Source organism: Gossypium raimondii, chromosome 5 (genome assembly GCF_025698545.1).
Source record: "Gossypium raimondii isolate GPD5lz chromosome 5, ASM2569854v1, whole genome shotgun sequence".
Classification (NCBI taxonomy): Eukaryota; Viridiplantae; Streptophyta; class Magnoliopsida; order Malvales; family Malvaceae; genus Gossypium; species Gossypium raimondii.
The window spans coordinates 14,518,420-14,536,979 of record NC_068569.1 but is presented as its reverse complement, the minus strand read 5'-3'; the positions used below and the strand labels follow the sequence as shown (position 1 = coordinate 14,536,979).

The 18,560-nt window shown below is 33.3% G+C and overlaps 3 protein-coding genes across 4 annotated transcripts; 2 read left to right on the top strand and 1 right to left on the bottom strand.

Moving 5' to 3' along the window:
• Positions 1 to 10,081: 10,081 nt before the first annotated feature.
• On the bottom strand, positions 10,082 to 12,273 carry LOC105771067 (stemmadenine O-acetyltransferase). Its single transcript, XM_012592473.2, has one exon. It carries the CDS (start codon positions 12,043 to 12,045, stop codon positions 10,681 to 10,683), a length of 1,365 nt encoding a protein of 454 aa, XP_012447927.1. The 5' UTR covers positions 12,046 to 12,273; the 3' UTR covers positions 10,082 to 10,680.
• Positions 12,274 to 14,589: 2,316 nt separating this feature from the next.
• On the top strand, positions 14,590 to 15,787 carry LOC105770759 (hypothetical protein). The gene is made up of 2 exons (XM_012592096.2): positions 14,590 to 14,980; positions 15,071 to 15,787. The coding sequence occupies exons 1-2, from the start codon at positions 14,872 to 14,874 to the stop codon at positions 15,622 to 15,624; spliced, it is 663 nt and encodes a 220-aa protein (XP_012447550.1). The 5' UTR covers positions 14,590 to 14,871; the 3' UTR covers positions 15,625 to 15,787.
• Positions 15,788 to 16,642: 855 nt separating this feature from the next.
• LOC105768784 (small nuclear ribonucleoprotein SmD3b) lies at positions 16,643 to 18,442 on the top strand. 2 transcript variants are annotated; one of them, XM_012588949.2, is made up of 5 exons: positions 16,643 to 16,952; positions 17,567 to 17,619; positions 17,764 to 17,830; positions 17,920 to 17,989; positions 18,087 to 18,442. In XM_012588949.2, exons 1-4 carry the CDS (start codon positions 16,794 to 16,796, stop codon positions 17,962 to 17,964), a joined length of 324 nt encoding a protein of 107 aa, XP_012444403.1. In that variant the 5' UTR covers positions 16,643 to 16,793; the 3' UTR covers positions 17,965 to 17,989; positions 18,087 to 18,442. The 2 variants fall into 2 exon arrangements, with proteins under 2 accessions (XP_012444403.1, XP_012444408.1); XM_012588954.2 differs by having other exon boundaries at positions 16,646 to 16,952; positions 17,915 to 17,989.
• The last annotated feature ends 118 nt before the right edge of the window (positions 18,443 to 18,560 follow it).

Genomic DNA, 18,560 nt, shown 5'->3' with positions numbered 1-18,560 from the left:
AATTGATTCCTAGTCTTTTTAAGTAAAAACAAAATAGGCTTAAACGTTAAAAACAACCTTAGTAAAAAGAATATTCAACTCTTCAAAAATCATAAAAATTATTTAAATTTTGGAATATAAAACATTAATAATTTATAAAAATATAAAATTAATAATAATGCACCTTTGATGAAATAGTTATCCAAATTCATTCTAAAATAGTGCAAAATTATAAAATTTTAGAAATTATAAAAAAGTTACTAATAAGAAAATTATAAATTCATTCCACTATTAGATATAGTAAAATTTAAGTTATATTTTTATTTTTTTTCATATTTGAATTTTTATGTCAATAAATTTTAATTTTTGTATTTTAATTTTTAAAGTTATTAAATAATTATAAATTTTAGAAATTTCTATTTTATAGCTATGCACTCATCTAGAATGAATTTGAAAAATAGTTGCTAAATTCAAATGATCTAAATTACGCTTTTTTCAAATTCATTCCAAATGTAATTTTTATTATATATATTTTTAAAAATATTAATTTTCAGTTAATGTGGCATGACACGTCAACATCCTTTCACGTGACATGCCATATTTCATCTCTTGGTGGTTGTCGTAAGTTATATCAATGTCATTAATGTAACAGCCCGTTTTTAGTAAAATCGAAACAGTGGTTTCGGGACCACAAATCCGAGGTCGAAAAAAATTTATTTTAATATTATTTTATAGTTTATGATGTGATAGGAATGTCGTATGAAAATTTCATTAAGAAATTTCACCGATTACATGTCTAATTTGTTAAAAAGGACTAGATTGAAAAATAAAGTGCAAAACTTGTTAATTAAAAGAAATGGTGATTAAATAGCTTAAATAGTAAATAAGGAAGGACTTTAGGCATAAATATGCCTAAAGTAAATGGCTTAGGCTGCATAAGCTTAGAAAAATGACAAAATGATGTGAAATAAGGGTAAAATTGTAAAATTTTCCAAATTTAATGAAACAAATGGAAAATTAAAGGATTCTCGACATTTTCATCATCATTTTTCAGTTCTAAAATAGACATTGAATAGGGTTTAGGCTGGTTTTTCAATTTTTTTCTTCTTGTAAGTTCAATTATTACCCGTTTCTTGCAAATTTTATGTTTTTGTGATTGTTACAATTAGGTCCAATTAACCTATACCTTAATTTTCGATTTTATTGAAAATCTTGGAAGTTACCATTGATGAGTTCATATGATTTTAGTTATTAGATGATGAATTTGAGATGTTGATGAGTATTTAAATTTATTAAAGAATTTTGATGAAATCATGATTTAGGGATTAAATTGAAAAGATGTTGAATTCATGGAAAATTCTAAATTTTATGGAATTCATGGGTTGCTATTGATATATATATAAATTTCTAGGCTTGGAATGAAGATTAAATTTCATAAATTTCATTTCCGAGCCTAAGGATGAAATCAGGATTAATTAAAAGTATAGGGGCAAAATGGTAAATTTTGTCAAAGAAGTGAGTTGGACTGAATTGAATATGAAATGTATTAAATTGATGTTAAATTTATTTATATAGATCCGAAAAGATCATATAAGGAGTTAGATCGAGGAAAAGAAAAAGTGTTAGATTAGTAGATTTTTGTACACGAACAAGTGTTGAGGTAAGTTTGTAACACCCCTAACCCTTATCTGTAACACTCCTAACCCGAGTCCATTGTTGGATTAGGGTTACGACGTTACCAATCAATGCACATCATTATACAATTATTTCACATACATCATTCAATCATTAACACATTGTAGCCATTCAATCTCTATTATCACCAATCGAAATTATGCTTATTATCCATACCAAAGTGTACCAAATTCACATGCCACAACCATTCATTCATCTATAACCATTATCTTAATTTCAATACAATCATATAACAATTATAGACCAAATTCCTTAACTCATATACTTATATAATTTTATACTATCGCATATACCAAATTTAAGCCAAATCGCAAAGCTTATTACACATCAAATGCATAGATATCAATTACCAAAATTACTTATACCTATCAAATCATCACAAGGTAAATACATGTCATTTTTCAACTTCAAAAGCTATTCAAGTGGTCATTTATATATGGTTACATTCATGCTCATCACATAACTTATATGTCAATTCGAAACGTCATCTCAAATCACCATGATTCAACTATCCAAAACATATACCAAAATCACATACCTTACTAACCATGTTATATATATATATATATATATATATATATATATCTATACCATACAATTAACCAATTCATCGTTCCAAATCCAATCACACCAAGGCATTTCTCAAGCAATTATATACCAAAATGAGCCGTAATGTATGATTATACAAACATTAAATCACAACGGTAATAAGCCATTTCATAAAGCCAAATACATAATCATCAACATGCCAAAATGACCATTTCTCATTAGGTCGTATATACATAGAAACATACCAAATCTCAACACCAATTACATATCATAATTAAACCATAATCACATTTAATATCATGCCATATCACATGGCAAGATTTTCACCTTTCAAATCAAATTCCAAGTTCTCTAGTCTATACATGCCATACTTTAGTATTTACATTTCAAAAAAAAAAAAAACACCACAATAGATGTTCGATAGTGTGATTGAGTCACTGACGATCCCCGGATCCGAGTTAACTTTATAACACTATAAAACAAAGAAAACTTCACACAGTAAGCTCAGAGCTTAGTAAGTTCATAATATAATACATTTAACTCATTATAAAAAAAATGTTATATGACATAATTGCTAACACATAGTTCAACTCAAATTACTATTCAATCTTATTCATAACTATTACTCATTTCATACCATTTCTTTTAAATCACATACAAGTATATTTATTTCTATTCATTCCCAACTTATTCAACCATGTTCATCCATTCTCATACTCTTGCTTCCATTTCATACATAATAACATCAACCACATAGGTTTCGAATATACCTGTACCATCTCATACATATCTGTTACATTTACCACTTCAACGTTCAATGACATCGCACACTTAGTGCCAACAAATTCGCCAAAGCTATAATATATCGCACACTTAGTGCCTTTACGTTAAACCGAAATTTGGCTAAGTATCGCACACTTAGTGCCAATTATTCAGCCAACGTGACTTTAGTCTCGCACATTCAGTGCCATTTTGGTAGCCGTATATATAATATTCACACACTTAGTGTCGCATATATTCGATCCACATTTCACATTATAAATTTCTCAATCCCATTTCTATTCATTTCATCTCATTCAAATATTATTTAAAACCGTATGCATTATATTCGAACTTACCTTGGACGTAGCAACGACGAGATTAGTCAATCAATCGAGCATTTTGTTCTTGCCTCGATCTAGATCCGAATTTCTCCTCTCTTGATCTATATACAATTAAATTCACTTATTTAATCTCACATTTTATCCACATAAATCCATAAACACATAGTTAGACAAATTTTTTAAATTAGTACTCATATTTTCACCTTTGGACATTTTAGTCCCTAATTTATAAATACACAAAATACACATAATTTCTTTGTACTCCTGCTTGGCCGAATTTTTATTGAGTCCCTAGCAACCCATATTCTTCATTTATTTCACATCTAGCCGCTCAATTTCTCATTTTCACAATTTAACCCATAATGCTCAAATTCATCAAAATCCAATTACAAAACATATTTATTTATTACATATCCATCATATTTCATCAACTATCATCACAAAACTTACAAAATCATCAATGACACATTTCAAAATCATAATAAAATTTTAAAATTGAGGCATGGGCTTGATAGATTATTGAGCAACAATCACAAAAATATAAAAATATTGAAAAAATGAATCAAAACGCATACCTTAATTAAGAAAATTTCTAGCCGTAACCTAGCTAGCTTTTTCTTTCTTTTCTTCCTTTGAATTTTCGGCAAGATGAACACCAAATGCCACTATTGCATGTTTTGTTTTAATTTAATAAACATTAAAACATCAATTACCATTTTACCCTTAATGAATTAACAAGAAAATCATTTAATATAAACCCATTTATGTCCATTCCCACTATCCATGGTCTAATATCATCATAAGGACCTTTCATTAAATAAACCTTAGCAATTAGACACTCTTAACTTATAGCAGGCTACTTTTACACTTTACACTATTTAGTCCTTTTATCGAATTAAGTACATAAACAATAAATTTTTCACACGAAATTTTTCACACGAAATTTTTCACACATATCACCTATCATGATGTAACATAGAAAATAACATTAAAGTATTATTCTAACTCAGATTTATGGTCCCAAAATCACTGTTCCGACTAAGGTCTAAACCGGGCTGTTACATTATATGTTGCCGAAACAGGGTTATGCAGCATTACCAAACTTTTCAGATCAAATACAAATATCTCATATCATTTAACATACATAACAGAAACTATTTATAAATCATTCATATTGTCCCTTGTATGAGCCATCAAGGCCTAAAATACACGTTAGAATTAAATCGAGACTAAACCGGAAACTCAGAGAATTTTTCGCAAAATTTCAAAAAATCTTCTTAGGTGCAGGGGACACACGCCCCTGTGAGCCACACGGGCAAGAGACACGCCCATGTCTTAGGCCGTGTGGGTATTCGATGTAAGGCACATGGCCATGTCCTAGCCTGTGTCCATGCCCCTGTAACTTTCTGACTTGGGTCACACGGCCAAGCCATACGCCCGTGTGCTAAGCTGTGTGATATGAAATTAGGGTGCAAGGGTCACACGGCCAAGCCACACGCCCATGTGCTAGGCCGTGTGAAAATACCTGGGCATTCTATTTCTCAATTTAAAGGATGCAGGGGACACACGACCAGACCACACGCCTATGTGCTAGGCCGTGTGTCACACACGAATGAGACACACGCCCGTATGGACGAAATTAGGCCATTTTAAGGCCACATTTCTTACCCATTCTTGATTTCAATCTAAACACCTCAAATTTCATACTTATAGGCCATAACAAGACCTTCAATACAACCAATTCTTAGCTCTAAAAATGTCATATTATCACATATAACCTAACATTCTAAACTACCACATCAATAAATTCACACATTTGATTACCTATATCAACCATGCTTTACCAACTCATTCATCATCATGCCTAAAAACTATCCATCAATTAGCCACATCTATACATATATCAAGCATGATAAAACTATATATATAAGTTGATTGGAAATATAAACAAAATGTAATTCTTAACATTTACACAAACCAATCCAACCCTATACATGCCATATAAACCATAGTATTCGTTTAAAAAACTACCGGGATGAGCTAGATAGTGTGACTTGATGTGTTGATTCGATCTCCCAACCCCACGTTAATCTAAAAGAATATTAAACAACATAAGTAAGCTTAATGAAGCTTAGTAAGTTTGATGGGTTAAACATAAATCTTACCAAACTTAATATAACAAATCATTTAAGTAAATTATTCATGCAATCTCCCTGTCAATCACAACCTTAATCGATGAACACACTTCTTTCAAATCAATATCAACAATAAATAATAAATCTTTCAATTTTAATTACATAAGTCACTTACCAAATCTTACTCTTTCGTAGAACGTCTTACGGATAAGAGTACATCATTTTTAGAAGCTTGAGGGCTGAATAAAAGCACATAAGTGCTAAACAGAAACCCATAAGGGTTGAACGGAAGCTCATAAGAGTTGAACGGAAACCCATAAGGGTTAAATAGTAGCTCAAAAGAGCTGAACAAAAACTCATATGAGTTAAACAAAAGCTCGTGAGAGCTAAACAAAAAGTAAACATGAGAGTTTGCAAAAAATGCTGAACCTCGGTTTACTTAGGTAATTTGCCACATTTTCCTCCAATGCCGTCAATTCATCGATTACTGAATGTACTCATATCCCGCGTTCCATTCGTTTCGAACATTCAATTCAATTTCATAATTTTAACAATATTTCTTTTTCCTCAATAGACATGAACAAATACATAATACCAATCATCAATTCAATATATATATATATATATATGTATATATTTCTATTTATATATTAAATTTTAACCATACAAACTTACCTGGGTTAAATTGTAAGATTTGCAAAAGTTCAGGGACTATTCTACTAATTTTCCCTTTTTACGAGTATCTACAGGCTCTTGATCTAAGATATAAAATTACTCATTCATTAGCATATAATTCAATTCCAATTCACTTCACAATTTATAACCCTTAATTTTTGAAATTACACAATTACCTCAACTTTTCCCACTTTTGAAATTGAGTCCCTTCACTAATTAGTCTATCAAATGAACTGATTTTTCTCAATTGAAAATTTATCTAAATATTCTAGGCTATCATACAACCCTTGATAAATATAAATTTAATACCAAACTCTAATATTTAGCCTTTTCACAATTTAGTCCTAAAATCAATATCTATCAAAATCACTTTATAAAATCATCATACAACTAAATTAAAGCTCTAAATCCATGTTATTTCATCAAAAACATCCAATATTAATCAATGGTAATTCTTTAAAATTCTTAATAAAATAAAAAACTAATGAAATAGTTAATTGAACCTAATTGTAAAAGTCTTAAAAACATGAAAAATTCAAGAAAAATACAAGAATTGAACTTACATGAAGCAAAATAGAAAACCAACTTCTTAAGAGCTCTTCAATGGTGTTTTTAGGCTGAATTTTAGAGATGAAATGTCTAGAAATCATCCTTAACCATTTGTTTTAATTTTTTAATTCCCCAAATAATCATTTTGCCCCTAAATCATATGATTTTTTTTGTTTCTTTTCTGTGCTTATGCCACCTCAGCCATCTCCCTTGGCTAATTTACTCTTTAAGTCCTCCTTATTTACCATTTAAGCCATTTAATCATTATTTTTTAATTAGTAAGTTTTGTACCTTTTTCAATTCAATCCATTTTAATTAATTAACTATCAAAACGTTAAAATTTTCTAACGAAACTTTAATACTAATTTAATGACACTCCATAAATATTTATAAAAATATTTACGGCTCAGTTTATAGAATCGAGGTCTCGATACCTCGTTTTCTAAACCATTTAACCTAATAAATCCTTATAAAACACAAATCACTAATTCAAAACCTTTCTAAAATCACATTTGACTCGTAAATACTAAATAATAAAATTTATGAGCTTAATCATCGGATTTGGTGGTCTCAAACCACTATTTTCAACACCAAGCTATTACAAATTCGTGTAACTAAATTGTATATTTATATTTTTGAATTAAATATTGTGTATGTGAATTAAATTGTGTAATTGACATGTATGAAAATTGAACACATATCCAAGTATACCCGATAAGTATTAAGTCCCGTTTGAATAAGTGAAATTCGATGGATATAAGGTTCCCGATTGGTTATGGTCTTGCATGTGTTGCGGACACACCATAGCTCGGAAGAGCATCCCGTTATTAGCTCTCATGAGCTTCCCGTTATATGGTTCTTGCGAGCTTCCTGATAATAGCTCTTCAAAGCATCCTGATTTGGTTGTGATTCTACATGTGTTGTGGACACACTGTAGCTCTTATGAGCGTCTCGATATATGGCTCTTCGTGAGCTTCCCGATTAATAGCTCTTCGGAGCTTCCCGATATTGGCTCGCTTGAACTTTTCTAATATTGGCTCGTATGAGATTCCCGTTAATGGCTCCCCGAAGCTTCCTGTTACATAGCTCGCATGAGCTTCCTGTGTTATGGCTCGAAAGAGCTTATTGTTTATGTACTCGTATGAGTATTCCCGAATATGAATTGACGGACTATAGATTTGTACACTTCAAGTGTACTACCCATGTATCCATCGATATTTCAAATGATTCAACGGGTCAAGTTCTGACATGAGACCACATGAAATTGAAGTGAACCATTACCCGTATATACTTGAATTACATGAAATTGATATATAATCACAAGATTGAATAGTTTATGTAGATGGAAGTTTGATATCCAATGAGTTCATATATGTTTCTTGATATACATATGTAATACATGACTAACATGTTTGATGAAGTTATATGTTTAGGCTATTGGCCAAATTGTTGAATGTATTTTGTATGCTTACTTTTAATGTAAATGAATGGTAAGTTAATTTCCGTTATACGAACTTACTAAGCATTAAATGCTTACTTGGTTTTATTTCCTTTGTTTTATAGTACTTGGAAGCTCGTAAAAGTTAGAAGCTGGTCGAAGCTATATCACACTATCTCTAAGGCTTTTCGGTATATATAATATACTAGAACTTGGTTATAATGGCATGTAAAGGATATTTTGGCAAATGTTAGCATATATATATGTTTTAAATTGTAACTAGCCATTGGGATGGCTAGTGATGACATGTTTTGATGTATATTTATATATGAGGATATACCATGTTTGTCATGTATGTGCTTGGTATGGTTGTGTTAGATTTAGTAAATTAGACATAAACATGTATAAGTGTGTATTTGATTAATTTGGTAAGTTTATGTGTTTGAACAAATAAGTAAGTTTGTAAACTTGAACATATGAGATGATATATCATGCATAAGACTTGGTTTTGGCTTGATTCAAATGTATGGAATTGGCTTGAGGATGTGTTAAAATGTTGTTGTAGGTGAAAGACAAGTTGGGTAAGAAAAATGGCCCTTGAAAATGACCTATTTTCGTCCACACGGGCAGAGACACGAGCATATGTCTCAGCCATGTGTCACACATGGCCAAACACATGGGTGTGTGATCTGGCCGTGTGTCCCCTGCATCCTTAAAATTTAGAAACAGAATGTCTAGGTATTTTCACACGGCCTAGCACACGGGCGTGTGGCTTGGCCGTGTGACCCCTGCACCTAATTAATGCAAATTAAATTGTTCAAACGGCCTAGCACACGGGCATGTGGCTTGGCCGTGTGACCCAAGTTAATAAGCACCCTAAATTAGATACGGGCTGGGACATAGTTGTGTGCCTCTATTTCGAATGCCCACACAGCTTGAGACACGGGCGTGTCTCTTGGCCGTGTGAGCCACACGGCCTGGCCATATGGGTGTGTGTCCCCTGCACCTAGGAAAAATTTTGAGATTTTGTGAAAAATTCTCTGAGTTTTTGATTTAGTCCCGACTTGTTTCTAATGCATATTTTGGGCCTCGAGGACCCATAAAAGGGACAATATGTTTGAATATGACTGACTTTTGTTATGAATAGTAAATGATATGAGTTAATTGTATTTGATTTGTAAACTCCAGTAATCTTTCGTAACTCTGTTCCGGCGACGGATATGAGTTAAGGGTGTTACAATTAACAATTAAATTGATCAACTAAAAGTTTTTGTTAACAGAAGTGCTTATTATTATTATTATTATTATTATTATTATTATTATTATTATTATTATTATTATTAAGTAATCAATAAGATACTTCTTTAAGGGCAATTGTGTTTTTTACTAAGGGCGTTTTTCATCCTTTTGTGTTATTTAAATGATTTATAGATTTTTGTTGAAGGAAGTACTACATATATTGATTTTTTTATAGAGAAAGAATCATTAGTGGGTGGGTCCTAGTGTCACGATCATGGGCTTGGGCTTTAACCAAGCAAATTGTGCGGCCTTCAATGGAGCTTTACGTTCTAGTGTCATGATCACAATCTTAAACTTTAATCGAGCGAATTGTATAACCTTAGGCAGAGCGATAGGTCTTAGTGTCACGGGCCTAAACTATAATTATGCGGCCTTACACGAAGAATTCGCTTAAAATTGCTTAAATCAATCTGGATGCACCGAAGCTAAAAAGTTACTAAGTGAAACAAGCAAAAGGTTATAAAAAAAAAAAACCTCTAAATACTCTTTATATATTGATTAAGCAAGCTAAAAAGTAAGAAAAACTATAAATGCACTGAAACTAAACTATAAATGCACTGAAACTAAAAAGCTATTAAGCGAAACAGGCAAAAAGCAAGAAAAGTAGAAGAAAAAAAAAAACTCTAAATACTCCATATATTGATTATTCAAGCAGAAAGTAAGAAAAACTCTAAATATTTGTTGTGTATTGATCACTCAATGGTGAATGATACGGAAAGCCTCAATATAGCTCCCCTTAATGGCATAAACTAAATTACATCAAGGTTCACATTTAAACTTATCTACAATATAGAGTTTTAATGAAGGTTGAGTTCCCATTAATTGTACATTGAATAATTCACTTTTACACTAATCTATAAGATAGAGTTGTAAGAAAAATTAAACTTTCTACTATCTTATGTTTAGAATACAAATTACTCGAATGTTTATCGGATCACGAGCAATTTAACTCGATAATGAGCGCCTTAATCACAATCACAAACCTTGATGCACGGGTCTTAACACTAGCATAGGTGTCCTTTTGGGCTGAACTTTCGTAGCTTGATTGTTGGGGTCTCAACCTTCATCTTGCCGGTCCATTTCCACTTTGGATGTTGGACTGGATGGTCACGGTGATGAACTAATCTCATTCATCACATTGGTCAAATTCTAATTACCAGCAACACAACATACACTTGCAATTTACCATAGTTTTTACTGCATATCTTTTTCTTTCATTGCCAGAAAAAAATAAAAGTGACTAATCGATATGAACAAGCTAATGCAGGAATGAGTTGCTGATCATCAAAGGACTGGGATCAAACATAGCCAATTGGAGGAGCTCCCCGTCACGTTCAAGTGCTGCCATGTGTTGTTCATCCAAGGTCACCCATGCTTCTATGCCATCACCAGCTCCGATGTCCACCAGAATGATGAGATTCATGTACACTGCATTTTCCATCCCAAAACTGCTGACCCATACAGGTTTTCCCCATCCAAAGTCAGCTTCGTAAAACCCCAACTTACACCAACTGGTGAACCCATAATGCTCCAGTCCTTCTTTGGAGACCTCATCACCTATTTCTGTAAGAGCTTTAGAAAACAGAGATTTCCCTTGATCATTATCTCTTAGTTTCTTTATAAGGTCACCATCAACCCTTGATATTGCTTCCCTCAACCGTCTTACCAAGTCAGGCAAATCTGACAAATTCTCAGCCTTGCTACTTTTCGCTGATGCTACCCACAGGAGATTCCCCGTAGAGTTCTCCATGTTGTGCGCCATTCTTCTCCGTAGATTTACTAGGTGGGTCAATAAAGAAGGTCTACTGCTATGGCGACCATTTTTTTCTTTGGAAGCGGCCATGGTGCACTTCCATAAGAAAGCTGAAACAGTCTCAACTTGAGTAGGGCATCGGACGCCTGAGATGGTAGCTTGGGCCTTGAGAGCGGCTACTGATGAAGCACCGAATACGATTCTCCTAGTAACACTCTTGCCTTTCTTGAACAAAGAACCCCACATCACCAGTGATGAATCCCTAAGCCACAAATCATCGGTGGCGGGGAACAAAGACGTAGAAATGAAATTGGGATATATAGCTTCCTTACAGCCACGAGCTGTTGCAGTCCACGCTTTGAGAAAGGTGCTTAGGGCGGCGCCGTCGAGAATCTTATGTGAAATGCATATGCCAATGGCCATACCGCCACAGCGGAACTTGTTCACTTGAATATTGGTCACACAAGTTCCTGCAACCGGTTCGTTCGAATTGAAGTCGCGGGGAAGGAATTTAGGCAATAAGAGGAGGTCGGGTCGATTGAGGAACTCGTGGAGATGACAGTTCACTCGAGCTTCAACGAAATAAGCTCCTTGGTCGTCGCACGTGATGGACAAATCATCTTTCATCCTTCCTGCAAGAGGGTAAAAGCGTGTTAAGGTGTTGGATAAAGATTTCTTCAGCAGCTCGAATCTGTTGGGATCCATCTCGAGATGGCTAGTGGAGCCATAATCCATAGGGTAAAACAGGATGATAGGAGCATATGGATCTGGAATAAGATGGTCCAAAAGCGAAAGTTTGAAGATTTTAAGGTGTGGAGGTGTTGGAGAAGATGGTTTTACGAGTTGCGTAGAAATGATTTCCACTTCCATTTTCAGTATTTTTGTCTTAACTAAATCCACTTAGTTTTTGAGCAAGACTAATAGCTTCAACCTATATATATATATATATGTATATGCAAAGGTGAAGCTGAAATGTCTAGAGTGAGATCATCACCAAGCACTCATTTACAAAGATTCCTCTGCTGTCGTTTACTGTAATTTTAGAGCAGAGGCGAATCCTTTTAACATTAGATGCTGTTCCTTCTAAGATTGGATGACATATAGAAGAAGTCGGATTTGTCAAATAAAGAGACTAAAGCTACCACCAAATTGATCCTCTAGTCTCCACGTCATCGTCCTTGTTATCATCGTCTCTAGTCTTATTTCTTTGGTTTATTGATAACATTGAAAAGGTTAAATTATGATATTACTCCCTCTACTTATCCACAATATCCTCCTATTTTTTAGATTTAAAATTCCGGTTGAACCATTATTGTTGTTTATAATTTTTGTTAAAATTTTGTAATTTAACATATTTATTTTTTGTTACTCATATGTAGCGCTATATGAAGAGTCTAATCAACATGTCAACTTAGAAAATTTTGATTAAAAAAAAATACTAACAATGTGGACAAGTTTGATGGGAAATGTAAATGATACCGAGGTTTCTGCTTACTTGGACTCTAACACTAGTGCGAGCTGTTATTCAGACCCTTTAATTAATTGATTAATTAAGCATACCACCAAGCTTTTGTTTTGGGGACTTACTAGTTGTTTTATGGAAGATTTGCCGTCCGAATCTCAAAGAACTTGTGCTATATTCATGCAACATGTCAAGCCAAGCATCTCTTTATAGGAATATATTATTTTGTGTTTCCTCCACCATATCTCTTGTTATCATCTCTGAAACGATCATTATCATGTGACATAATATTCACCGCACGTGATCCCTACTAACAATTGAATTAGCGCATTTGGAAAATGCATATGAAGCTGTGAATCTACTCACCTCACTCGATTGTTGTTGCTACAATTCCTATTGTTTGTTTTTAGGACGTGGGCTCCTTACATGGAAAAAAATACGCCCCACTTTATTTCTACACGTGCATTCCTTATCTAGATGTTGCATTTTGTCAAAGTGAAATGCTTCTTGTGGCCTACTTTTCTTTTTCTGAATCTTCTACATGGAAAAAACAATGCCCCCAATTATTTCTATGTAGGCCACTTGTTTGAAATGTCCTTATTTAGCTGTTGCGTTTGGTCGATATGGATTGGGATGAAACCAGTCTAGTACGGATTCATTTTGAAAAATATATTTACCAAGTATTCTAATTTTTTTAGAAATCAAATCAAATATAAAAATAATAATTAAACTAATTCGAATTTTACCCTGTGGTTTGTCCATTACTATTTTAAAGTTTCGCCCACTAATTTAAATACGAGTATTTTATTTTTATTTTATTTCCTAAAAGATTAAAGCCACTCGATTTGTTTGAGATAATTATTAATTTTAACTTGTAAATTGTAAATTGAACCAAGATGAATAATTGATTTAGTATATTTTCTCTATTAAATTTAACTAATAAATTTATTTTTTAATTTTAGGTAAAAAAAAGAAAGTAAAATTGAAAAGAAAAACTAAATTACATACGTCTAAATGTTGAGGTTTAATCTTTTGGAATTTATACTAAATTGACACAAAACATAAATGTTGAGGATTAAAATTACAAAATTACTAGTATGCCAATTTTAAAAGCTGCCAAGTCTTATTCTCACTAACCAATTGGTTATTAGAAAAACAAAATCAAATAATTGAATAACTATTTTACAAATTTTTTATAATTAAATCACAAAAAAAACCTTACTACTAATTGACTCATCTCCACCCTGTGTAGTTTGCACTTTAAATAATAATGGAAAAATAAAATTGAAACTCAACTAAAATTATGACTAAAACCGATTACCTGTAGTCATTATAAGCTAGGGGTGTTCAAATTTCGGTTAAAACTGAATTAATCGACCGAATCAGTCTAATTGTGTTAATCGATCGATTAACAGATCTAATTTGGTCAAAATTCGATTAATGATTTTTTTCAAAGTTCGATTATTGGTTAATTTGGTTCAAATTCGGATAATTAACCGAACTTAATAATTAATTATACAAATTATATGTAGTTTTAATTTCGTCAAATGAACATTATCAAAATTTTTGATATGTTCTATACTTATTTTGACCAAAAATATAAAAAATATAAATTTCGGTTAACCAACTTAATTAACTGAAATATTTTGGTTCAGTTAAATTTTTTTTAAAAATTTCGATTTAATTAATAATTAAAAAATTAAAAAATTAATTAATTTAATTAATACTAATTCGATTCGATTAACCTTTCTAATCACTTCTCCTATTTTGCATCCCTTTAGTCTCGATCTAGACCGCTTACCTGTGTACTTGGGATGCGGGCTATTGGGCCTTTAATTAGTGGCTTAGTTTTCAAGCAAGGCCTTTTATGGTAAGTATCCACTGTCCATCACCATCTCTTACCAAACCTACCATTTAAATCTGAATATATTGTAAACAGTCAAAAATCGAAGGACATGACCGTTTGAAACGCTCCCTCATCTCTCATTTCCAATTTCAAATTTTAAACCTTACTTCACTGTCTCGCAAAAAAACAGCCGACATACTGAATCAAAAAAGTAATAAAAATAACAACACCCAAGAAAAGTAACCAAAGCCAACGCCACAAAAAGTTGAAACAGTCTCGACGATTCAAACATACCTTCTGCTCTCTCAATCTTTCTCGACAAGCAAGCTTCGTTAATATTCTGTTTGAAACTCCGCAGTTTCTCTGTAAGAGGGGAAAATTAGACAACATGTCTAAGATGAGATACGATCGTAAGCCTCCGCTTGCTAAATCGCCTATCCGCGTACGACCCCGTCGTGTCCTCCGTTCCAACTCAACCTCCCTGCAAACCCCGCCAGGTTTCTACGGTTATAACTCGTGATTCATTTCGTTTTCGTTTTTTTTATTGGTTTGGTTTTTTAATTGGGAGTAAATGTTTGTTTGTAAAGGTTCTTTGACGAAATCCCAAAAGCCGGTTCGTGCTTGGACAGGCGAAGAATCAGTGATTCGACCCGAATATCGGTCCATTTCTTGCGAGTTACAGGCTTTGGCTACGATGGTTAAATGTGAAGTTGGGAATGGGGAAAAGGAAAACGCTGGTTTTGGTGAGACCAGTATCGGCGCCAAGTCGACTAGTCTGTTTGAGAGAGGCAGGTTCTACGAGGAGTACTCGGCGAGGAGAAACGAGAGGCTTAAGAGAAGGAAAGGCGAAACTGGGACGGAGTCAAAGAGTGGGCACCATCATGGACTTGGTGTAAACATTGAATCATCAAAGAAAAGAGAGTCGAAGAAGCTGGAGAGCTTTAGGAAATCGGTGTCTGCTGCTTATTCCGTGGAGAGGAATGAGAGTCAGACTCCCAGGTATCTGCTCCGAAGCATGAGCAAGGCTAATGAGAATAAGTATAAGAAGCCTCCCCTTGCTGTCAATAATTACAACTCGTCTATGTCTGTGACAGGCACTGCAAGCAAAACTACGACTAGACGAGTTGGTAGAAGGGTCTGAAAATTGAAAACTGGATTTCTATTAGGATTTGGTTTTTTTAAAGAAATTTGGGCTTCCATTCTTTTTAATGGATTATGATTATGCTTTGGATTTAGTAGGTAAATGTTTTTGTTTGATGAATATGAATAGGACATGCTCAAATATTTGTAGCATTCAGTTTTTATATTTTCTTGTTAAACAAAAGCATAGAAACAAAGAAAAGGATTTGCTGAATATGAAATTTGCTGCTTCTCTTCATTCATCAACAGTTATGAGAAGCTATAAAAATTGTTTGCTGCAGAGTCTTCACTCCTTCAAACATCTGCTTTGAGTTTCTCTGTGACCAAAAGTTATTGAAACCTGTAGACAGTAGGAAATCGAATCAAATATAAAAGCCAATAACAAATATATGCTCTGATTTATTGATATTTAAATGACACAATTTAAGGACTTGCGGGGATCAAACAGAGGACGGGACGAGAACCAAAATGTGAATCATAAGAGCAAATCAGCAGACTCCAATCTGGCTGTATAATTTGACGAGGCAGGACACAACATTTGAAGGTTGATGTTTGTTGGTACCATTTGCCAAACTTCAGACTTTACAAACCTATCCTTTTCCTCTGAAATGAACCTTAAAAAAGAAAAAAAACCCTTTCAAATTATTAGTCAAATTTAAGGTATTTGTGTTTCAAAATACATTTTTTTATTTTTTTGTGAGAGTAATGTCGAGTTTAGTATAAAGTTCTCACTATTGAGATATAATGAAAGAGAATTTTGACTGATAAATTCGACTTAGAATCTCGACTCAACGACTATTGAGTTTGGCTTTAATATTTTGATTGTCATTTAAGTTTGTGTAAAAACTAAATTTTGGGAAGTATTTTTTAAGGGTAATCTACCTCTACTATTATTAAATTATTAGTAAATTTATATTTTGGTAATTTAATTTTAAAAATTATAAAATGATAGATATAACTAAAATTTAATGGCTTAAATAAAAACTTTTAAATAATTTAATCATCCTTTAATAAAAATTTTAAGTTAATATCGTAAATCAGTGACAGGTGTAGGTTTTTCTTTTCAATCTGCTACTAATCCGAGCAACAAAGCCAAATTTGATCCAGCACTAGGATTTAGCGAAGAAGTGTAGCAAGTGATCAGCGATAAAGAAAGACGAGAGCGAAACGATGAGCCGGGGCTTGGGCATTCCGGTGAAGCTGCTACACGAGGGTTCAGGTCACGTGGTAACGGTGGAACTCAAAAGCGGAGAGCTTTACAGAGGAAGCATGATCGAGTGCGAGGATAACTGGAATTGCCAGCTCGACAACATCACCTTCACTGCTAAAGTACTTCTCTTTTCTCTCTTACCTTCGTTTGTTTTCCTTTTAGCTGTTCGATAGTTTATGAGTTTGATTTCTTTATGCTCAGCCAGTGATAAACCTTAAAATGCTTTAATATTTGATGTTAGGTGTAGGCATTGTGTGACGGACATCCGTACTTACGTTTATAAACGGGTTAAATCCTAGGAGACAGAGATAGTGGGGGATATGACTGGGTAATCACTCTACTTTGTCTTTGGATTTTATTTCTTTGTTGTATATAGACACAAACAAATTTAGGCTTGAAATCATATCTTATAAAATTCATGTAGTTACCCGATTAATGAAAGGTTCTAGTTCCTTGCATCTTGGTTCTTTTCTTCATATAATTTATTTCCTTGCAATGAGGGTTGCATTGGGGAAATCAGATATTTACTCAGAATTTACCGGTTTTCTTTCCAAGGAAAATCATTGTGATTTAAGTGCCTGTTTTTTCCATTTATATATTCAGAAATCAGAAGTAGACATCCCTTTCAAAAGCATGTTCGCCTTCTCTTTGGCTTTTGCTTCTTTGTTTTCTTCCTCTCCTTTACATCAAATTGTAAGTGATTCTACAATTATTTGCTTTGGCTTCACTTCAGGATGGAAAGGTATCACAGCATGAGCATGTTTTCATTCGAGGTAATAAAGTCAGGTATCATGTCTCCTTCTCTTCGTCTTGTACCGTTGTTTTTTATAGGATTTATAGGTGGTGTAGTATTTGAGGGTAGTCAAGTAGGGTTTGCATATGTTTAGATCAGACTTTGTTTTATATTAAAATTTGGTTGTATTTTGACAGATTTATGGTCATACCAGACATGTTGAAGAATGCTCCTATGTTCAAACGTCTGGATGCTAAAATCAAGGTGTGTATCTACTTGCAGGTTATGTACTTTCTTACACTATGCACATGTTAGAAGATTTCTAACATATTTCATAATTTCTTGAAGGGTAGGAGCTCCTCTCTTGGGAGTTGGCAGAGGTAGAGCAGTTGCCATGAGAGCCAAAGAAAGTCCACCTTTCCCGTAATTAAGATGAAACCCTCTATTTAGTAATGTCTTTAACTTGTTCTTGTGCTCCAATCTTTTAACTTTTTTTTTTTTCCATTTTAACATGCTCAAGCTGCTGGCCGAGGCACAACAGCTGGTAGAGGTGTTATGCCATCTGTTCGAAGGTAACTTTGTCTTGTTAAGTGCATTGCGGTCTCTTCTGTCAGGAGCAGCGTTCATCATTGAGGCTACCGGAGAATACCTTGACTTTAAAAACCAAATTTGTGCTCCTCATGTTTTGAGGTCAAAGGGGGTTCTCTTTTGTATGTTGATTCCTGAGAATTGCCATGAGTTTAGGAACTAAATTTGTAGTCATATTTGAGGTAAAAGGGTACTCATTCATGATGTTGATTCCTGAGAATTGCCTTGAGGTAAAAGGGTACTCTTTCATTATGTTAATAAAGAAGAAACTAGATTGAGGTGAAGTTATTTTGCCCGCATATGTAACCGGATGACTGCTCATATATTTTCCAGGATACGATAAAGCATGCACATCTAGTTTTGTGTTTATAGGTTAGTGCAAAGATGAAAAATATAATCTGACCCA